This window comes from Apteryx rowi, unplaced genomic scaffold (assembly GCF_003343035.1).
Source record: "Apteryx rowi isolate R43461 unplaced genomic scaffold, aptRow1 scaffold_120, whole genome shotgun sequence".
Taxonomy (NCBI): domain Eukaryota; kingdom Metazoa; phylum Chordata; class Aves; order Apterygiformes; family Apterygidae; genus Apteryx; species Apteryx rowi.
In genome coordinates this window covers 1,501,208-1,524,673 of record NW_020447420.1, presented here as the reverse complement: position 1 = coordinate 1,524,673, position 23,466 = coordinate 1,501,208, and the positions used below count along the sequence as shown (strand labels likewise).

The 23,466-nt window shown below is 48.3% G+C and overlaps 1 protein-coding gene across 12 annotated transcripts in view; it reads right to left on the bottom strand.

Moving 5' to 3' along the window:
• The window catches only part of MVB12B (multivesicular body subunit 12B), an 81,973-nt gene that overhangs the window by 57,507 nt on the left and 1,000 nt on the right, over positions 1-23,466 (bottom strand). For 10 of the 12 annotated variants that reach the window (XR_003257511.1, XR_003257515.1, XR_003257512.1 and 7 more), the window contains exons 1-5: positions 17,774-23,378; positions 16,923-17,008; positions 15,725-15,847; positions 6,729-6,836; positions 2,928-3,024 (exon numbers count right to left, since the gene is read on the bottom strand). Coding sequence is in view for 9 of the 12 variants with exons in the window: in XM_026089843.1 (XP_025945628.1) it covers positions 2,928-3,024; positions 6,729-6,836; positions 15,725-15,847; positions 16,923-17,008; positions 17,774-17,933 (574 nt within the window). In the remaining 3 variants the exon portion in view is untranslated. Of the gene's footprint in view, positions 1-2,927; positions 3,025-6,728; positions 6,837-15,724; positions 15,848-16,922; positions 17,009-17,773; positions 23,379-23,466 lie in introns of those variants that run through there. The other 2 variants (XM_026089916.1, XM_026089910.1) reach the window with 2 other exon arrangements.

The following is a 23,466-nucleotide window of genomic DNA, read 5'->3' as shown; positions in this document are numbered from 1 at the left end:
TCTATCAGGAGCTCTCTGTACAGTGTGTGAGATTTGTTATTAGGCACTGCGATAAACCAATAGTCCACACTACCCTCTAAAGAGAAGATAAAACATCAGGCATGCACCAGAGAACAGAGACCGCAGGTGATTTTTTCACTTCCATATACTTCTCATATTCACTTTCTCTTTCCAAGGTAATGTTTGCCTTACCGGCCTCGATAGCAATATCTAAGTATTTCTGCTACAAAGGTTGCTTCTAGGAATATACATGGAAGCCGCTGACAAAAAACAGCCAGTTTGTTGTGCCAAGTGCTTCCAAGCAGCCAACCAAACCCAGATGAAGAGCAGTCAGAAAAACAGACTGCCATGTAGAGTGGCTAATAATAAAAGTTGTCTGTCCAAATCTCATACATCCTAAGAGTTAATGATCTCTCCTGATTCAGCCCGCAAACACTAAAGTGACATTCTCACAGTATTTGTCCTGGTATCTTAGTAGGGTTAAAACCACATTAGCAAAGCAGTAATTGCTAGGATCCCCCACTGCACAACCAGGCAAGCTTGAACTGTGTTCTCAGGGTGGATGAGTCTCCTGCACAGCTCCTTCCTGCTATGCATCACAGAGCAATTTCACTTGTTTCCATGTTACCCATTATGAAAAAATTAAGCCCAGAGTTAAGGCCCATCTGCGTAATGGATTCAYGTGTGTGTGCTGTCTGTCTGCATACAGATACAACCCACATTCAGCTATGGGGCAGCTGCATGAAAACACATGGTACTAGCATGCAGATACAGGTTTGTGGTACTTGGAAACCATTGCTCCATCTCACCCTGAAAAGTCTGCGAGACCCTGAAAGCTGAGGTTTCTATTTGTGAATGCAGGCACTTGAAAGACATCACAGAAATTTATTGATAAACTGAAAATCAGAAGTGCAGACACTGAATGAAAAAGCTACCAACAAGTAAAAACAAGCACCTGGAAAATAAAAACCCTTCAGTTTAATATGAATAAATATCCTTCAGTTTAAAAATATTCCCTCCTTTCAACAGATGGCACGCAGCCCTTTCTCCATAGGCTCCTCCTGTTTTGTAATCTGTATCTTTGTGATAGCAATCCATCTTGGCCATTGAAATATGCTGTCGGACCAGCACCAACAAATGTCCCGGCAGTGTGAGGTGAGTCACAATCCAGCATCTGTGCATGCAACTTTGCATGTACAGTGCTGCTTTTTAAGAGATGCTAAATACCTATATCCCTGAACTCGAATCTTCTCCTGCTTTGGAAAATGAGGGCTTTCATATGAAATGCCCAAAACGGATTTTAGGATCCCAGGTTTTAGATTTTTGTATCTGAAAATTGTCAGAATCTGCTAAAGACCGCTGTATTTAATGTATTTATTACAAGCCAAATGTCACTTAAAAGAGAAGAGCATAACTGGAAACATGTATAACCACAAATTTAACTCTGAACAAAATTAGTGTCTCTTATTATTTGACTTTCACAATAGCACAAAGCTGAATATTTGCTTTTGTCCTCTATCTCTTTCACACTTGGCTAGAGCCTGTAGTCTGTAGCAAACTTGGTTTAGGAGTTAGATCCATTAATTACACATGCTTAACCAGAGCTAATTTTAAATAAACATATTATGAACAGTCAATCGAAATGTGTTTAGTCATGCTAATGGAGGCAGGGAAATGCACCACTTCATTAATACAGACAGTTCCTCTGCTTTAAAGATTGCATAGGTTGCAATCCAATGCATTTTAAATTAACAACAAAGTTCCCTTTCACCTCTCCACCAGGACTTGTACAAAAACAACAGCAACACACGATAACTGTYCCATACTCCCAAGGGTGAGCCTGATAAGCTGATGGCTTTCCTCTGCCCCACACATGTTGTGCAATGCTCCCAGGGAAGGGGGATGCCACAGGGGAAACCAGTAATGGGTTACAGAGCCTTTCACTTCCAGGTCACAGGTTCAAACCAGAACCAGGTTGGTAGTGACTGAAAAAATCATCCTCATCTGCTGCAGACCTGGATGAATTATTCCCTGCAAAGGCAGCTCATTTAACTCCTTTCTATTCATAACTAGCCTGGATTTCATTACTGACAAGAACTGGTAATAGCCAGCTTACACTCTTGAGCAGTAACTGCACATGCTCAGCATCAGCGCATGGTATCCTGCAGCCCTTGCACAGTCCACTCCCATGTCACTAGTCCCCCGGTCCCTCGGCAATGCGAGCCAAAAGCGCTTGATGCCAGCTGCCAGCCAGAGCGCTGCATCCGGACTCAGCTCCAGCTGCCGCTGCCATCCAAATACATTGTTTGGGAACTGCTGGCTGAAATGTTGCAGGAAACCTGGCCTAAGAGTAGATTGCACTCTCCTGTTTTAGGTACTCTCCGGAAAGCCTTTTTTCTCTTGCAGAAATCGGGATGATGTTTTTCCCTGGAGATTCCACCTGTGGCTTCTCCCAAGCACAAACATATCACACCATCCCCAGCACCACCTCCCAAGACATGGGCCTTCTGTTCATGGCAGGCGGTGTAAAGCCTTCACGAACACAGTACATGCACACAACTTCCATACTGTATACATTTGTGAACGCTGCCTCCAGCATAGCAGCTCTGTTGCCTCCTATGCCTAGTCCACCCTTGCAGAATGAAGGAATAACTATTCCTTCCTGCTCAGGAGCTGYGCTACTTTAGCGGGCAAATTGGTGATAGTCAGGGCAGCAGTATTAGAAAGCCTGAAGAGTAGAGGAAAACCGAGACGGCTGTTTCATTCCAGTCTGGCATTGTCCCCAAACACGCACATGCCCCAGAGAGCAGCAGCTCTTAGAGCACCCCTCTCCCCGGCATACAGCCTCTCCATTACCCAACAGCACAGGCATGAAAAAGCAGCTGCTCCCAAGACACGCAACTGAAAAAGCACAGACACCAACTTACGTGTATCAACAGTCTCCTGGATGGGGATGAAGCCCACAGGTAATGTGTCCTTGATATCAATGAGCTTCATATCAACCAAGACATTGCCTAAATGACTCTGAAGAGAGAAAAAACACACAGTTAACTCTGACAACATGATTAAATTCAAACCCACCTTTTCTTGCCCATTGAACCCCAAGATGCCTTGTCATTGCATCTGATTGCTGATTGATAAAAAGGTAAGCAAGTACCATGCCAACACTTCAACTGTCCCCTCTGTAGGGGCTACGCAGGATCATTGAGTAAGAGATGCTGGACAACCTCCTACATTTACAGATTCTTCCATCTCATCCACAGCCGTAGCTTCTGGAATCTCAGAAGAGCAACCAAATTCTTCCTTCTTGAAATCATGGCAGTTCAAAGTATCACCAACAACCCATCCACTAAGCTGGTCCCCTTAGTTCTCACACACTCTACATCTACAATAGCAACATGACGTTTCTGTGACAGCAACAGCAGGAAGCATTACGGGAAGATGGTTCATTTAGACACAGCCAAAGTTATTACATGCATTAGCTAATTAGTACTGAATACACATGGTTCTAGCTCCAAAAGCAGGCAAGCTCCAAAAGAGCACGCCATTTGGAATGACAAACTTCATTTGGAATCCGTATGAATTCTGAACTGATGCCGTGTCCTATTAATCAAGGCTTGAAGAGCTAAAAACACAATTTAGAATGACAGCCTCGGCTATTGTTCAGAAACCAGATTTCCTTTGCAGTTCTCGTTAAAGCCAACATTGCTGCCAATAATCTGGATTCACGTATGGAAGGGAAAAAAAAATGTTTTAGTTACTACAGAGCCTTTATAACCAGAAATGCAATACAGAACAATTAAAATTTCATCCTAAGCCATTAAACCATGTCAGTGTGTTTTACTGTTACTTGTTGCTAAGTACCTCCCATAGTTTGAATCTGTCAGGCAAAGTATTTCAGGCAAACCTCTGCTCTCCAATTATTACACTGAACTACTTTAAAATGCATTTGAATCTACAGCCTTTGAAATAAGGGCASACCAGTTCTGAGCACTTCCAGCTGATTTTTTTGAGGTTCTCCACAGTCAATTCCTTACGAGAAGGGCCACCACGCCTGCAGCCCTGCAGCGCACAAGCCTGGCACACATCCTTTGCTTGCCCAAATGACAGAGGCCGGGCAGCCCCACGCTGGCTCCGTCCCCGTGCCCAGCTAGCTGATCCCAGAGTGAGCCGCGCTGGATTCTGTGAAGTCTGAACGTGTCAGTTAACATGGTCCTGGCACAGCAAGTGGTAGATAAAGTGGTCTTTGCTGACTCATCTTTCATGTTTTATTTATCCAGACTGACTGGCTGTGCTTCATTAGCATGTAACTTTCAGCTGAACCGATGATCATTCCTCCATCAATAGCAGACAGGTAAAAGAGATGACTCTGCTAAGTTTGTTAACTATTGAAGAGCCAGCAGTCAGCACTGATTCTCTGGCATATAGAGGAGAGAAAAGGGCACGAAACCTCCCCATTTGTGAGGTGTATCATTTAGGGCCTTCTACCTACAACACTTAAATACCAATACCAACACGTGGAAAACATCCAAGTGTTTGATGACTTACGACCTGTCAAACACTCCAAGCTGTTGAGAACAATCATTCTGAGAAAGAGATACTTACAGACCATCTCCATTATAAACCCAGTAACTCACGTGGCTTAACTCTGCTAACTACAAGTTTTTCAGGGCAAAATAGTACCCATTGTTTTGTTAAAAAGCAGAACATCCCCGGGCCATAAAACTTCCATCGCAAAGAGCAGCAACACATCAGCGACCAAGGAGATGAGTCAAAAGCCCTAGTTCACTGCTGCAGGTCCAAGGCCTTTTAACCCTCAGAGGTCCCAAGCTGGGTAGCACGTCACACCCCTGCGTGGCCGGAGTGGCTGAGAGGGAGGGGAAGCTCTTTCAGCGCTAACCCGGGATGAGGGAGCTGCTCTCTGCAACAAGGGTGCTGCTCTCTGTGCAAGGGAAGGAGCCATTCCTTCCCCATCGCTCCCCTCCTCCTCCCAAGCCTTTAACCTCTTTCCTGCCTTCCTGCAGCCAGAGAAGCAGAAGTGCTGATCAGCTGTCTGTGCGCTCACAGGGGCCAGTAGACTGCTATCAGCATCTACTGGTATCATCTCTGCCTTGCAAAAAAGCCCCCTTGCTTACACAAACCTACAACCTTAAGCAGCACCAGCTGCTGTTCTGTTTAACTTGAGCAGAAGAGCATCATCAGGAAGGAACCCACTAGGCAGTTTACAGAAGACTGACCTGCTTTTGGAAATCCATCCTCCAAAAAGACAGGGAGGTTTTCCCCATCCATCGGGGTATGACAACAGCGCATCACAGGAGCACGAGCTCCGCTCCAGTGCCCAAACCCTGGCACGGCAGCCCGCAGGCTGCTGCCCAGGAGCTCGCTCAGAAGTGCCCGTAAGCCCAGCAGCTGCTGCTGGCACAGGGCTGCGAGGCAACGCAGGGGCGTGAGATGCAGCAGCTTGTGCCATACCTCGCACATCCGTCAGCCGCACAGCTGAGACCCCGCCAATCCTCCTCCCCGCACTCACTTTAATTCACTCCTCATAAATATGAAGAACGTATTCCCAAACCTTGCTGAGCAGATGATTCATGCCAAAAGCCCAACAGGCACTGACTGAGGGTATTTACACTGTCTCTGGTAGCCAGTATTTGCTACTACCCTATAATTATTTCTGACAACCTTGCATTTAAGGTAGCCACAGATAAACTTAATACTCAAATGATCACAAATCCGTCTGTTTAATATCTTCTCTACCTAATCTGGGGCTATTATTACTGCTGCTGCAGGTACTCAGGGACCAAAAGCACAATTATTCCAGGAAGCGATATTCCCCTCAGCTCTGGAGGTTTATTTTAGTCTAGAGGAAGGCAGGAAAGCAGAGGGAATAAAGGTCAAATGCTGAAAATAGGCAGGTCCCTTGGTTTTCCTGTCAAGATCCATGAYCAGCAGTTGCTTTTCTGTTTCTGTCATTGCTGAAAGCACAGGTACAAAATGGTATTCCATACTCTTGACGGAGTCACTGTGAATATCCAAAACGCCAAGAACAGCAGAATTACCCACTAGATGGAGTGCATTCATTGTAGAATTAAGTAGTTCCTCCAGAAAAGAGGAAGTTTTCACACTACCCTCAACTGGAAAATTAAGTGAACACAGTAGAAGGCATCAGGCTCTCGCTGCATGTGGTCTCTGGAGATGTGGGCAAAGGCCACCTATCAGACATGAACTTAAGCTCACTACGTTACATAGAAGTATAGAGTAGCATGCGCACAACATGGTCAAGTTTTCAAGAATCAGCAGAAAAACAACAAAGAATGAAAAGTTAATCCTATAGGAAAATACACATCATGCCCTTGGATACAGAAGCTAACATTTCTTTTGTCAATATTAGCTACAGCATTTACTTCTGTATGTAATTAAAAGCTAGAAATTAATCAGATTTGCTAGCATGCAGTGCCCACTGCTAGAGCAGGAATGCAAGAGGGTTGTTGAAATGCAAACATTAACTTTTCTGCTGCTTTTATTAAAGATTTTGCCAGTGATTTCTTTCCATGAAGAAAATAGACAAAAAGCAAATATCCAGGCGTTGCAGTTTGCCTCCTGACTCACCCAAACTCAGTGAAATGCCTGCCTGAATTATAATTGGCTCCATAAAATGAATCATCTTATGGATAGGACAGTATCAGGTGCAGATGCAAATCATGCAGACACTCAGCAAACCAACTTACATTTTCTTTTGAAAATGATCTCGTGAAGCACAGGTATCGTGTGACCTTGGATTTAAATAAGCCATCTTTCCAGAGGTCAGCATCCAAGCCATCTGCTGTTTGTGCAACCTGGAAAGAAGAGACAGAGGGAGAGAGGGGACATGTGAGCCAAGATAAAGTTAATATATGTGCAGTACTTCTTCCTCAGACCTATTCTAATTAACAGTAGCCCGAACTCTCACGGCATCTCATTAGTTTCTTTTCACAAGGTGCAGTGCAAAGAACTTCCAAGAGGAGGTATAAAAAAGAAGTTCTAAAAATACTGTCTCTAGGGAGTCCATTGATTAAAGATACCCTGACAAAAGCTATTCTAATGAGGAAACAGCAGTTTTGGTTACAGTATCCAAGCAATAGTTTGGAAAAGTCAGCATATTAAGGCACTCATTACCACCATACATGCAAGGGCACACTGTTTTCAAGCTACAAGGAGGGTTCCATTCTGACAAGGCACAGAAGGACTGTCTGCAAAGTGACCACTGCATGGACCCAAGGCAGACCAAGGGTTACAGCCACTTGTCCTGCTGGGGACAAGGCGGGAACAAGAAGTACTTCTGCAAAGATTTTTATTAAGTGTTTCCTTGTGATTTCACACACAGTTTTAATTGTGTTTAAAATGTCACTTCAAAGGAGTATTGCAGTTACAAAATTTAAAACAGATTGGCAAAGCCAAGCCTTTGTGTTAGTCATCTCTCCACAGCAGGACTTGGGGCATCAGCACAGAATCGTCGCATTTCACTCACTCAGAAAAATGAGACACGAGCTCAGGTATGCCCTTTTTGGAACTGAATTTCCCTTTCTCTTATGAAGTCTCTGCACACGCAGCTGAGCTCTGGAGCATACCCAGCACTATGGACTAACGCAACCACTTTTCTCAACACACAACAGAATGCATCTGCTACTTCCCCAAGACCCACAGTTTCTGCAGCTCCTTCTTAGGCCTACACCAGACCAAGCTGCATGCATTGCCTTCAGCTTATTCCAAGACACTGGTGTTCTCTGGGTTAAACTGGGACACTGCAACTTGCCAGCTAAGCCAACAGAACATACGTGGGATCCCTAAGAAATTAACCCTTCCAACAGCAGACACTGCAAACATCTCCAAGGTGCGAAATCAGTTCATTGGACTACAGCTTCCACAAACTCTTTGCAGAGGCATTAGAAGTATGGACRTTTCCAGGACCAGCCTAAGGGAGAAGCAAAGAGCAAACCTTAGGACCCAGCACCCAACAGCACCAAGAGGGTCCCTGCAGCACTAGGTATGCTACCCATTTAAGACCAGAGAGGCTTCCACTTCCTAGCAAGCGTCTCAGGGAATGGTTTTCTAACAGCCAAAGCTCTTCAGTTCTTTCTGTAATTTAGATCAACTCATTCTCAGTCACCGAGGCTCTGATCAGGTTTTATTTTTTCTGTATTCAAGGAAGACAAATCGCACCTAACAACATCTCAGGTCAGTGTCTGTTATGTCACAGCTGGTTGGGGACTAGATCCAGGTATTCAGCACTGCCAGGACAGGAGTCAGAGTAGCAGCTACAGGATAATCCTGAAGGATCCTACGTACTTTTAGAAGCCCTAAAAGGAGTCTCCCACAAACTGCTGGCTCTGACTCAGCAGGATGGTAACAGGCATTTATCAGCTCTGCCTGCCCCTGGGGGGAAGATGCCCAGATCTGCACTGCGGTACTGGTGGGGCACTCACGAGGAYGAGACAGCTCACGTCTCTGCGGGGGCAGGCTGAGAAACCCTGGGAAAACAGGATCCACCTCCGTGCCCAAACTCTGCACACACATACCTCCACCCMCTGCAAACGACCCATACTTCAAAGCAGTGGGAATGGGGGCAGGTGGTCCCAAAAGCCATGGCTCGACTTGCATCTCGTTGTCCGTCATTTGCACAACCACTGAAGCCAAACTGGGGAGGAGTGAGCACCACTGCACAGTTGGGCCTTTCTCCGAGTTGTCTAAAGGGGCCTAAGGAGTTAATAATGCTATAAACGCTTATTGCTAAGGAATGCCTTTAGCAGCATTATGTCTTAAGGAGATAAAATGCCGAGCATGCAAATGGGGCCAGGGAAGTAAATTCCAAGGAAAATAATCTGTTGATGGCCAAAAATTCGGTAACACAGCACAAGCTGCGAGTACTTGCAGAATGCTCCGAGAGAGCCATGTGATAAATGACTACAGCAAATGGCCTGAAGGAGTTACAAAGGGACACACGTAACCTCAGGGACAAATCTGCTCAAACAAGCTCAGGAAACTGTCTGATCTCAGTACTATTTTCACAGAAAAGCAGTAGAGGAATTTTGGTCATCAGGCGAGAAGCTGTTTCCAACAGCCAGAAGGCAAGCCCTGGTCGCTCATGGATGTTAGCGGCAGTGCCCTAAGAGGACATGAACACCTGTACAACACCTGTCCACTGTCCTGTCTCCAGTTCAATCTTGCACTCAGTTAAATTAGTGGCAAACACCACACTGAGAGCAAAGAAAAATCCCAGGTCCTCCACAGGAGAGGCAAATGCATGCATAGGGAAAGTAAGGCAGGAGAAGATCCCACCTTCAAGCTCATTCAAAGGGAATCAGCATGAGGCAGGACTCCCTCCTAGGAGGAAGGGCTGTTCTCTATTAGCAGCTGTGGGCACCTGCTGCGCTTGGTGCAAGCTGGTAGGAATCCCTGCCCCGAAAGGTTTTTTGGCTAAGCAAGGAGACAACAAGACAAACGCAAGGAGAAGGGCAGCAGAAGCAAGATCACCCATCACACTACTGCCCAGCTGATGGCTCCCAGCAGAAGACTCTAACATGATCTGAAGCTGTTCAGAAGTGCAGCTGAACTCTGTTTAATGCCTTTCGGACAGGGGCAAACTCTTCCACTGCTGTTCTTCCAAGTCTGTAATGCTACTGAACTGAGTAAGACTTTGGCCCCAGAACACTGATAAAAAAGCAGCTGACGTTTGTTTTTACTGTTTGCACCCGTGTTTTGTTGAGCAGGGACTCTGTACGGAGCGCAGGAAGCAAGAGATGTGTGCTGACAAGACCCTCCAACTATCCGAAGTGTGTGAGAGAAAAGCATGTTTATTGTCTGATCAGCAAAGAGAGCAAAGCGTATTGGCTGTTCTTTGCATTCAGGCACCTCCTATTCACAAGCCCCTGCTCAGTTCATCCCCTTGCATGGCACATGTACAGCTTTTGTGGTCAGCCTTCTGCAAAGGAAAATGCAACAATTTTAAGTAGTAAAATTTTAAAACGGGATTTTGCTTTTTTAATTTCTTGAATTCAGATCTCTCTCTGAAGGTGCTTGTTTAAGAATGTATAAAATCCATATGCACTCTCTCCACTAAGGGTAAGCCAGTCCTGGTAAAAAGGTATTCAGAGAACAGACTGTTTAGAAAAACAGTATAATTTAGTGGACATACAGGGACACTTAGCTTGAACTCCAGCCCTTGTTAGAAACAGTTTGAGAGACTACAGCCAAATGCAATCACTTTGTTAAAGAACACGGTTTGAGTCCTGTGTTTTAATTTTTCCTGTGTTAGGCAGTTTTCTTTGTCCCCACGTGAAAGGTGCTCAAAACTGAACAGGTAACAATAGTCCTAGTCTGAAATTGTAAAACTGATGATACATAAGTTGCTGTTAAATTCAGTTTTTCATCTAACCTCTAAGTTTTAGGAATTTTATATGATAATTACAGCAATACCAAGCAATTTCTAAGGTGGAAGTGCAGTACTTAAGTTGATACCATTTCCCTTACAATTAACTGCCCAAAATACATCTGAATCACAGTTAGCTGAAACGTATGAGAGTCCCCCAGGGCAGGCAAGCGAGCTGCAATCTCAGCCTCTTCCAAAGAGCAAAGCCTAGCAGTGTTTAAACCTTGACTTAACGATGCAAAAATATCCCTTTTAGGGAACAACCTTACATTCTAACTAGTCAAATACCTAATAAAAAGACAAGTTAATTTCCCAGTAAGTCATGAAATKAAGCATTCAATTTATCTTCAGAGACTTGCTAACGTTTCACACGACTCACTAGAAAGGCAGCTCCCAGATTAAACACAGTTCTTTCTCTCAAGCCATCCTACTTGCTTCGTGTTCTTGACAAAGCTGAGCAAAATCTTCCTTGCCCGTGTCTGCCCAGGGCCGCGGCGCACAGGGCAGCTTCGTGCACGCTGCGTCTCGTGCCACCCGCACGGGCGAACGCAGCAGAGCCGCGAAGCCGGCGCTTCCCTGCCAGCAACCCCGCGTCCTGCCCGCGGCACCCGCGGGAACCTCAGCCAAGGGCGCAGCTGAAGGCGAAGCTGCGTGGGACGAAGGAAAGGAAGCCCTGCCTGCAATCGCCAGCATCTGAAACAACAGAAACCTCTGCTTCTCCTCCCCCGGCCCCGGGCTCTCTGCCTCCGCTCCGCCAAGACGAAGCACGCGGCACTTGGAACAGGACGCGAGAGACCCAGTGCGCAGCCCTCCGGAGCACAGCGGAAGGGTCTCTAGGGAGAAGCGGGTCAGACCCTTGGGGTTCAGATGCTTCTTCACCGAGCTGAGCCGCTGCCTGCTTGAAGTGCTCGCTCCCCTGCTACCTGCCCTGGCCACGCACAAGGCAGACTTAGCAGTACTACTTGCAGAGCATTTCCGAACAGTGCAAGCAGCAGAGCAAAAAGCAGCTGCGGTTAGGACCTCACCCAGCTCCAGGGCCCCACTGAAACACCAAGCAGAACCATTCCTGCTTCTACTGAAACACAGCAGTCACAGGCACCATCCCCACCAATTAATCCTGTATGCTGTGGCCCCATATCATCCTGCTGAAGGCTTTTTCCAAGCCTGGAGAATGTAAGCATGCGTTGACTTGTCAGAAAACTTATGGGGAAAGAAAATGGACTAATATAAACAGGAAGCTTCTTACATCATCTGCTGGGCTCCTGCAGGCAAGGAGGATCCCCGCTGCCCTTCAAAGTGCCTGAGCAGCACTGCTTCGTGATGGGAACGTGCCCTCAGTGGGGCAACACTAGAAGGGAGTCTGCCTGGAAAGACTGAGGCAGACCTGTCCTGGCAGGAAGGGCACCAAACGGCTCCAGCTCACCATCTTCTTTGCTCAGAAAAGGTGCAAGGAACATGCAAGAGGGAGGAGACAGCACTCAGCACCGAGATACCAGGCAACCAATGCTGCAAGCACACCTATACCTCCTGACCATACTGCAGTGGACAGTGGGTGCTATTCCCCAACACGAATTGGCTCTGGTTTGGCAACCGCATCCCAACAGTAGAAGCTAAATCCAGCCTGCGTCAAAAGCACAGCCACAAAGAGCGCAGGAACAACGTGGGCTGAACAGCACCGCAGCAGAAGCATATGCCACAGGAAGGCTTGGGACCAGCAGGAGCTAGCCTACTTCGAGCTTCTTCCCACTCCCTCATCTGCACCAGGCACCAAAGGTGGGAGGAAATCCCTGCATTCGTGAACTCTCAAAAAACATGACTGTGAAGTGCAGCAAGATGCTCTGCAGCAAAACACAAGCTCTATCGGTTTATAGCCTGTGCCAGCGCTGGAAGGTTACAGCTGGGCCCAAAGGTCGCAGGAGAAAGAAGGGACACAAAAGAACAGGAGAGGAGAGGGTCAAGGAGGGGCGACAGGAAAGAGGAGCAGGAATCTGGATAGCCAGGTTGACAACCCTTTAGCAGCTCACCTGGCACACACCCAGCATTGAAGACAGTGCTGTTTCTTCCCAGCCCCACAAGGAACTGTCTTTCTCCTCACGGAGCTGGAGATTCCTGGCATTTTTGCAGCCAACAGTCCAGCAAAGACATCCCTCAAGCATGCGCTACAAACAGACTTGAAGAAAGCGACACCCAGCAAGGAAGGCAACATCCCCCAGCCTGCTTCTCCAAGCGTGGGGTGACGTAACTGCTGCCCAGCAGCTAGCATGACGTTACCGGCAACCGCAAGCTGGTCCTTTTGACAAACGGGCTCGCTAAACGACCTGCCCCGCGGGACGGGTCTGCCCCACGGCCACGCGCGCCAGGGCAGGCAGGCAGGCAGGCGGGTGGCTGCCGAGGCGTTGCCTGCCCAGGAGCCCTGGATTAGCCCCACAGGTCAAGGCCGCTCTCCGGCTTTCACCGCAGAGCGGAGCAGGCGGCCGAGCTAGCTGCTGGCCCTCCGGCAGCAACGCGGGAGCCACCCCTCTCCTATCCCCAGGGTCCCTTCCGCCCACYTCTCCTCCCTTTCCTCCCCACCCATACGCTCAGTCTTGCCAGTTTGGGCAGATTTTCAGGAATCTAAAACAGACATAGTCTGTATATTTTGGCAAAATTAAGTCTTTACTGCTTCAGCTATTAAAAGAAACGGCTAGTCATTGCAAGCGTCAGTAGCTGTTTTCTAAGCAGACACAAAGGGAATGGAGAAAGATTTCTGGATAATCAARAACTACTGGGGGGAAAAAAAAACCTCCCACCTGTTCACCAAGATCCCCATGGGTTTGGTACCTCTGGCCTTGCCCCGCAGCACTGCCCACCTCCAGCCCGGACGGTACACCAAGCCTGCAGGGCTCTACGCAAGCTTGGCAAATGGACCAGGCCATGTCCCTGGGCAGTTAACTCGAACCTTGGCCATAAGCATGAAAGTCCTTGCTTGCTTGTTTCAAAAAGAAGCAAAGGGAAAAGGAAGGAAACTAACATTGTAAYGTTCACTTACTGTAGAAAGGATATGAATGAAAGGAAAACTGGATAAAACCTGTAAATAATACATCTGTCTCAGAAATGGAGAACTAGGTACTTCTCTTCACCATCACAGAGCTCAAAACCATCACTGAAACTACTAGATGTCAAACTGATCACTAACAAACAGAGACACTTTCCCATACAACTCTGAATTCACCCATAGAACTGAACGCTGCAGGATGCTGTAGCAAAAGGCAAAGTGATCAGGTACCTAGGGAGACTGCAAGAATATCCCAAGACAGATGGGTCTTAACACTTTCCAAATGATGTTGATTCTCCCTTTCAGGGTGCAGCTTGAGCCTCTAGTTATTATGGCTTTGGGAAAAATATTCCTAGAATGGAGCTGCCACAGCTGCCTTCTTCGAGGCTTTATTCGAGGCCACCCTGAAGCAGCAAGCAACTGCTAGTGTCTCACCAGGGAAATCGCATATCTGGAAGCACAGAGTCTGAGACTGCTTAGGTCCACACATTGCCCAAGCCTCAGAACATGCCACAGACTTTTTCCACTGCATTTAGAAGTTCACTTCTGCATATTTGGCTTCATGCTTTGAGAGAGTAAGGACTGGGTTTCAGAGAGGTCATGGGGAAGTGGCAACCCTGCATACCACATACAACTACAGAGTGCTGACTTGTGYGAAGGAGCACATTCCCACACATCCGGACAAGAAGAGCACAGCCCCACGTGTCACCATCCTCTGGGTTTTGGCACAAGGACATTCCATTACACCACGGTGGCACCTACAGCACCCGTGGTGATGCAGCTTCTCCAAGGTGGAAAGGACACAGACTGCAGGTTGTGAGGTCCACACACAGCACCCAGACGCAGAGTCGGACTGCTGATTTGCCACATAATAAGGCTGAAGGAGAAAATAGGTGGAAGTCACGCACAGGGTACAGCAACTGCAGACAGCAGGCACCTCACCACTGCCTAGAGCCGCACTGCTGGCCCCTGGGTCAGAGAAGAGCTCCTYGTAAACACACGGGAAGAGAGAAAATCAGAGGAAAGGCAGCCTCCTCTCTGTGCCCCCTAGGAGAGAGCGACCCACATTCACAAGCATTATTACAACACCACCGTAATTGAATTAAGCCACCACAGGAAGAACCTTTTATCTTGTTTAGTTTAAACTGCGTTAGTGCTCAAGCTCCCTGTTAAAGCACAGGCAGGCTATCTGGGGTGAGTGCTCTCTCTGCCCAGTCATTTAGGCAGGATGCAATTCCGTTATCACAACTCTCAGATTGTCCCATGCTCCTTTATCGGAGCAAGCAGCTAATTACACAGCCCAGCTCATGCAGGCAATCAGCACTCAGAAAAATGCAGTAAACGCAAAAAACCTTCTAGGTCTCTAAGGAGCCTTTTCACAACTCTCTCCCGCTATGTCCTTACTTCAGCCTGATCCATTTTCTTCCCTTTCACACTGAACAGGCTCTGCTATGACCCAGAGCTGTAAAGGTGTGAGCAAAGCCTCAGTTAGCTGCTTCCACATCCGACTACCCAAGTTCAGTTGGAGCCAGATACATAGGAAGGCGAGCAGATGGACTACGGACCAAATCTTCATATAAAGCTCTACATGATTAGTATTTTATAATAGCCTATTGGGGCGGAGGAGGGGGAATCATGCTATTTGTTATACAGCAACTTATCCAAGCAATCCAAGGAACAAGCAGCTGTTAAACTAAACACTGACCTCCATCTATCCATTCAGATATGTTTATGCCTCTCATCTCTACTGTATCCAGCTGCCTTTACTTGCTGCCCAGCCCCCTGCCAATGCCTAATTCAGGGGTTTGCATTCTATCCATCAAAATTGTCGCTGCAATTTCAGCTGGATGAGAAACTCTGCCTTCCGTTCTGAAGCTTCTCATCACCACTGTGCAGTGCTGATATGTGGGATTAAACAGCTGATGCGGGATCCATTTATTCAGAGATATAATTTGTGCAATATTTAGGAATCCTTCAGGATGAATGTTGCTAGGATTATTAAATTTGCATGCCATACTGGCCAGCTGTTTCTGAAAACCCCTCCTCCAGGTAATTATGCTCCTATGGAGTAGCACAGATGAAGCAGCATGATTGCACCCACAAAACTCCGCTGAGGGAAAGCACTGCTGTGGGCTGAGAGGTGGGCAGCTGTATATAAAATTAGTTCTTAAAACACGTTCCTGAAGCCAAGCCCTCTCCAGAAACGATGCTGTTCCCAGCAAAGGAAAACCTCATTAATACAGAGCCAAACCTTTAGCAATGGCAGCTGAAATAGCTCTACTTACTACATCGTAACCTGTCGGTGCTCGGTTCCGGGATGCAACGACGCCAACACCTGTGATCGGATCCATCGGCAAGTCGGGCAAAGCATCTGAAAGGTCTCGCACTTCAGGCATTATGGACTGATCCTGAAACAAAAGGAGCAGAATTAAAGGGCTGCTCTGCGGCACACCCCAGAAGAATACACAGAGCACCGATAGCCCGCATGCATGCCACCGTGCCTGCGCTGAAGCACAGCGACAAGACTGCCAAGTTAAACACAGGATTAGGCCAGACACACCTTCTGCATTTTCATTTCTTTGATAAGTTACATTTGTGCAATGCCAGATAGGTATGGAATTTGGGCCAACAGCCTCTTCTGAGATTAATTTTAGTGTTTCCAGAATATTTAGCATGGGCTGGTCTCCATCTAGCAACAGTAAGAAAACCCAGGCTCATCCCTGCACTCCCAATAAGGAGCAAATTTCATCCCTGAGTCAGGCTGGTTAAAGTTGCTCTGCCATTTTAAGCATCAAGAAATCTGCTCCTACCAGCTTCATCATGAGGCTCCCCATCCCCAAAGGGTGTTAAACAAGCTGGGGGTTCCCCCATGAGGCTTCGGTCCCATCACGCCCTCCTTAACAAGACCATTTTCATGTAGCAGCACAGATGTATCTGGCGCTGTACGCAAAACTACGCTTGCTGCAAAGAGCCTGAACACCGGGGAACACAGACGAAGCAGCACAGGATGGTCTGATGCGAAGCAGACAGAGGCCTTGTAAAAAAAGCTAAGCATCTTCCAGGAGGAAAGGGAGGGCATCACTGAATGCTTCAGGGGAGGAAGAGATGCAAAGGGGGTAGAAGAGGATAAAACCAACTCAATTAGGAGAGATGCTGTTGCAGAAAGCAGGAGGAGAGGGCGAGAGCGCTGCTGGAGAACTCGCTGAGGAGGAGGAGGAGGATGGGGAAAGGCAGCACGGCCTCAGCACGCGGTCTCCTGCCGAGGCAGCCAGTCAGGGCAGGTCTTTCCTGGCTCCCAGGTAGGACTGCCCCGGGAAACCGCCCCCCACGCACCCAGAGATAAAGGGCAGCACTTTTTTGTGTAAACAAGCGTCACTGCTGAGCAGCCAGACAAGCCGTGAACCGGAGCTACCTAATCCAATTCCCTCTTCGCAGCAATTAAACCCCAGCATTTCTAGGCCATGAAGATGGCGGGTTACTTACTGCTTCTAGAAAAGGCAGAGGTGAGTGCTGGTGCCAGTGGGACCTGGGTTTACACTTCACAATGCCCAGTCTGAACAAACATCGTGCTGCAGGCAACAAAAAAGAGCAAGTCTGGGCCCTATGTAAATAATAATACCGCACAAACAACCAGACTATCTAAAGTATCCAAACCAACGGAAGCCGGCGATCAGTACTGATGAAAACACAATTGCCAATGAACCAAATCCAGGGAAGAGTTCTGCTTCCTCACCTAGACTAGCATTCGGAGAGCCCAGAGCCAACTGAAGCGGACTCACTCGGTCCCCTGCGCAATTTACCTTCCAAAGCACAAGCRCATCCTGAACCTGACTTGCTCATCCCCCCCTCCTCCACAGCAGTGTCCCCATCCTCAGCACCAGCGAGGAACAAGGAAACCCTCAGACCCCACCACAGACCCTGCACAGCTACTCTCACGTGGAGCGAGGCGCAATTCAGACAAACGGAACCCTGCTGCGTTCCCGCACTGCAGCCCACGAGCTCCTCAAAATACCTTGCAAATAATCCAGAGAGGAGGGCCTGAAATATGCAGGATTGAACAAACATAATGTGAATAAAGAACTTACAATCTGTTCTTCGTACGAATGCACGCTTTCTGAAACTTTTCCAAGTTACTCACAGTAACTTGATGACTTGTTATTACACATCGGGAGGAGCTGGGAGATAACAAATGCTGATACCGGCTTCTGCTAGGTCATTTTGGACTGTACTACAGCTAACTAATGCTGTTCCCTAACGCGCTGAAGAAAAACGCATAGCAGATTTCAGCATTATTGCTGCTGTACTGAGGGGAAGCAGATCTGTTCTCCAAATACCTCCTACCAGCAGCAAACACGTCCTCCGACGAGGCACCCTCTCCCCTTGCCTGGCTCCGCAGGGTGCCAGAGGCAGCGAGCGTGCTCCCAGAGCGGCAGCAGGGCCCGGAGGCGGCACGCGGGAGAACAACGCTGACGTGCACCAGATCAGCACTAACATTTCATCTCAGGCGGGATCAGAGAGCCCGTGCCCCTTTTCAAAGCCCTGGAACAACCAAAATAGATGGGAAGGAAATATCGTCTGCCCCTTCTCTTTCACAACAGTGCTTACAGGAACAAGGCTAACGCGGGACGCGGACTCGCTAGAGGATGCCGCCACAGCGCAGGCTCCCGCGGTGGCTTCGGGRGACGCGCCGAGAGGCCGGAGCGAGCCGGGGCCGGCCGACGGGGAGCGAGGGGCAGTGGGCTGCCTGCAGGACGAAGCACGGCCACGGAGGCGGGCGCTTCCAGCAGCCCCCCGGGGACAGCTTCCGGGGGGCGCGTTTCTCATCCTGGCACGACTCCGCCCGGGGTCGAAGGGAGGGAAGAAAGGCACCTCTGTGGGTGAGGTGCCACGCAGCGAGCGGCACGAAGCTATTTGTGGGGGCCTGACTCAGCGCGGCAGGGGGAGGGGAGAGGAGACTCCATCAATCCTCGCTTTGTCACGGCGCACACAAAGCCTTTTCATGGCGCTGACAGCGGAGGCTAAGCACTAACGAAGCAGGGCTTTCTGCCTCGCGACGGCAGAAGATCGAAGTTGCAGAGGTGACGGGCCCGGAGGGCTCCTCGCGGCACCCGAGAGCAGCGAGCGGGCGACGGGCAGGGGCCGGGCTCCTCGCGCCTGCTCCTGCCGCCCAGCTCCAGGCACGTTTGGCCCTGCTCAGCTCCCAGGCCGCAGCCAGGCCCAAGAGCCAGCGGGGACAGGGAAGGAGAGCCTCCGTTGGGAAAAATAACTGGATCTCTGCGTATCGCTGTGCCGGTCCTGCTCCAGGACGACTGGGACAGCAGCGATCCAGGCCCAGGCCCCTGAAGCCGGCAGGGCCTGCGCGTTCCTCCTGCAGCAAGGATTAGGGGCGCAGGCCGGGGCTCCTCCRCGCTGGGAGCCGTACAAGCGAGCTGCGGAAACCTGTGTGTGGATATGAGCAGTCACCCACTAAGGGCAGCTTCTCATTTTGTTGATGGTATCGAGGATGCACCTGGAACAGACATGAAGCAGTAGAAACCAGTTTGTACACACAGATGAATGTTTTTGTAAACTCTGCACAGGTTAGAGAGGAGTTTCTGGCTGGGCAATCATACAGATGACGAGTTACACTTCTTTTCTCCCTCGGAGGCATSTGCAAAGTTCAGTTTCTTTTCTATCATGTCTTTGAACTTAAAATTAAAAAAAACCAACAGTGAAATAACACACTAAATTAAGGAACAGGATTCAACAAACACTCCTACTAGAAAGCCTGTTATTTTAATGAAGTTCTCTTTAAGCAATGCAAGTCTGACCTATACGCCTGCCTAACATCACGGTGGCCGAGATCTCAAACCAGCCGATCAGGAGAAGCCCTTCCTCTAGCCTCCATGTTCGACCCTGCTCCACCGCCGCAGGGCTGTTCTGGGAATGGCCCAAAACAATCGGAAGAACATTCTTCCAGTTATTTGGGAACATGCTTCCTGGAGGTGGTCCTCGGCCACCTCCTTGCACAGCCCCCCAGGGCAGGAAGGGAAGCCGGATGCGAGCCCCAGGGCAGGAAGAAGCTCCCAAACGCTGTGGGGCCACTCGGACAGAGCAAGCGGGGAAAGGACGTGCCTCCGCCAAAGAAAATCACTGCCTCGTGCTGTTACACGCATCCTGCCGGCAGCCGGGGGCTGAGGAGCGCTCGGCAGAGGAGGCAGAGATGCCCTCGGGAGAAGAAGCAGAGAATGGGCTTTTGATTCGCAGTGGACACGTGGCTAACTTTATTCTAAATGGTTCCTCAAACTAGCTGTGTTTATCTGCCTTCTCTCCTCACGGCACCAGCCAGGGGAGAGCAGGCCGTGAGGAGGGCTACGGGGATTTCAATCCCGACCTGCAGCAAGGGCATCGCTCCTTGTGCCACACGTGCGGCTGGAGCTGGGCCAGCCCAGCAGCGCTGGGGAACCGCCRTTCTGCTGAACTTGCGACCAAAGGCCTCCTCCCGCACGCAGCACGCGGATTAGGGGAGCCACGGGGACTGCCTTCACAAGGCTCTTCTAGGAACCACCTCCGTCACCTCCTGCTCTTCACCCTCTCCCAAGAGACCTGCCTTATAGGCTTTGTCCCCCTCTCCTCGCTCTGCGTGGCACCAATCCAGGCCTGGCTCAGCGCAGCTGGATACAGCAGATCAGGCATCTTTGCAGGTGCGTGACATAGAGACACCTGAGCTGACTTGGTACATCCCCACTGCCAGTAACGCTGCCCAAACAAGCTACATCTGCAAACCCCTCAGTACCTGGCCAGCGTAGTGGAAGATGGATCTGTAACCTGAGAGGCAAACAGATGGGTACATACTCTCGCGCTCTGCAACAACAGCAGGGAACTCTGTTTGCATCAGCAGCAAACCCTACATACGGTTGCAAATTGTTGCACTTAAGCCAGTGTTTGATTTTCCTTGTGGTGACCCAAGGACAGAGGAAGATTCCCATTCTGGAATGACAGGCAGGAAGAGCAAGAATGGACTTTCCTGGAGCAAACACAGGCAAAACCATTCTGGTCCATCAGTAATGAAGCAAGGACCCTTGTTTCAACAGAAACACAGATCGCTCTGCTGGCCACACCGCACGGAGGCTGGGTAGCAGAGATCCGTGTCAGACATGCCTTGCAGCAAGCCAAGACTCCACACGGATCAGCTAACGAGGTTTCCAAAAGTCTTTGCAGCAGGAAGTTCTAGGCCAACAGATTCATGGCCTTTTATACAAAACAGAGGAAGTGGCCTTCTGTCTAATTCTGCCACCTCTGACTCCAGAGACTTTGTCAGCCTACAGGGCAAACAACAAGGTATGGATAAGGGGAGGAACAGCCCAGGAGCTGATGCAGACAGTATGTAGTAACGTTTTGTCAGAAAGCCACACAGCGTAATCTAGCCACAGAATCTAGGTTTGATCCAACACCACACAATACTCACTTTTGTTCAGATCCGGGTCCACCTACCTGCAAACTATTTACTTCCAGCATGCACGCTGGCTTTATTCCCGAGATGATTTTCTAACACAGGGCCCTTGTTTCCCTGCTAGTGTAAAGTATGCCGCTGTTGGAAGAGGGAAGCTCCAGGTAGCTGCCCGAGCCTCACGTGGTCCTGAGATGTCAAAGTCTATTCTAGCCCATYACCCCAAGGATAGCCGTTTTGCAGCCCGTGCCCGCAGTTACACATCTCCCCTTCTGCCTGGCTTTTGGAATCCCCCCAAGATGGTCTGTTTACATTTTTTTTGCTCTCTCGCATTTCTGGATTGTCTCTCATCCATTTTCTTGCTAGCTCATCTCTGCTTTTATTAGTTTATCCTATGCATATTTTTCTGCTGGCTTCACTGTCCATTTCAAGTAATTCATTAGGGTGATCTGACCACACACACTGCTATGCTTTGGCTGGGACACATACAACAAAGGGATACATTTTTAAAAGCAAATGTGTTATTTTGTAGAGCATTTTTCCTTCCTGGCATTCCATTTTAACAAATTAGACAAGTTCATGAGCAGGTGGCGCAGGAGTGGATCAGGCCTGATGATGTATTTGCTAAAGAAACATCATGCTTCCAGCAAAACAGGTCAAGTTCTGAAGTTAAATAGTAAGGGAGTTAGAAAGGTAACTGTTGTATTGTTTCTTCCTTCAACCACAAGCCCTACGCTTTGACACTAACTTGCTTTTCCCACARGCAGAAAAGTATGAGCTGAGGCAAAACTGGAAAAAAATTATYAACTACCTCACTAAGTTCCTGCACCCTACAGGAAATAATCTTATCAAACCAAAGCGGACACATTGCTAAAACCTTCATTCACATGCTCAGGTTCTCTCTGCATCCTTTTAAAAATGAGGTAGCTACTACTGGTACAACGTGGATGGCTTGGAACTTAAACGGATGTGTATCTCTACATGTTTAGTCCACTCCCAACTCAAGCAAATGCACACCAAACAGGACATAGCCCAGCCAAATCCCTATTTCCATTCATGGAATACTACATAGTTTCAATCAGAAGAACAGGAGACCAAGACCGGACACGTGGTCCGTGCTCTGGAAGCCTAGATGGTCACAAGCAGACAGAATTTCAGTTTCATGTTTCACCTAAAACCAAGTTATGTCTGGAATCATCTCTACACCAAAGCTAAAGATGAACTCCCACTTCCGAGACAGCTGCCCCTATATCAGTTGCAAAATCTCTATGATTTGTGACAGAACTGAATGGAAACAGGAACTTAAATAACGGAATTAGCCAAATTCAGACCTTGCATTACTTCTCAACAATTCTAACTATGGACACTAATTTGTGAAGAGTGTCCTATTTCAAACCAAAATAGATTTCCCTACACAGATGACCTTGCACCAGGGTAGCAAAATTTAAATGACATTCAGTTCAGTTATTTCTATCTTGGCAGGTGTACAAACAAGTCCCTGGGCATTAAAGGAACCCTTAAGTCTGGGATTCACTTTGTCAGAGAGAAGTGTGCACTACAAAAGAAATATTTTGTGATTAGTTTCACACCTCCAGAATCTCAGACTAAGCTTTCATCCTAGTATGCTGAGAAAATCCAATGGGTAAGGCTATTTCAGCTAAAAATTACAGAGATGACACTGAATTGCATTGTTAACTTGCCACATGCCATGGCAGGCTAGACACAGGTGTATTTTAGCATGTTCTAACTCAGTTGAATTAAAATACAAGATGGAGAAAAATAATTTTTAACTTGACCAGCTGAGCACCCGCTGAAGTCCACCTTGCCTTTCAGCTGAAGTGCTCAGAACTTGTGTTAACACGATCAAGCTGTGAACGTCCCAGACTAAAGAAAGCCTAGAAAATACTGAAGTTTAGTAGATCTTTATGAACCATTCCAAACACTAAAGTGAAAATTCTTAAGTCTTCATAATATAAGAGGCTACACAGGCAGCTCGGTATCATTGTTCTGGTTAGTACTGTAGAGAGAAATAATGCACATTATCACCTCAAGCTATACAGAAACCTCTGAGAACAGGCGAGAAAGATGGGCAGTTAAGTGAATCCATATGATAAATGCTTGCAGCAAAACACAGCAAAAAACACCCCCACTTTTTTTTGTTATTTCCTCTAACCAGTCACTAATAAAGTTTTCAATGAACTCTTCAGTAGGTCAAGGTCACTAGGACTTTGTCACACGGCAGATTAGCGAAGCTATTACTACAACTGACCAACAGACCCAGTAAAGTTACTTGATCTTGTTTGGATGAAGTCACATAGCTCAAGAGCAAATAATTCAGTCACTGGCACGCCAGACTGGAAGCGCTAAAAGAAAGCTCTCCTCCACAAGACGCAGTTCTAAACCCCAARCAAAACACCAAAAGCTAACGGGCGTCACTGTTCGCAGCCCTTGACCGCACGCGGCTCGGAGCCCAGCGAGGAAACGCGCCGTGCCCGGCTCGCTTTTCGGCTTTTCCAGCAAACCGCAGGACTTCACCTCCAGCAGCAGCGGCGGCGGGGCGGCCGCCCGCAGGACGCGGCGTTCGCGGCCCCGCCGCCC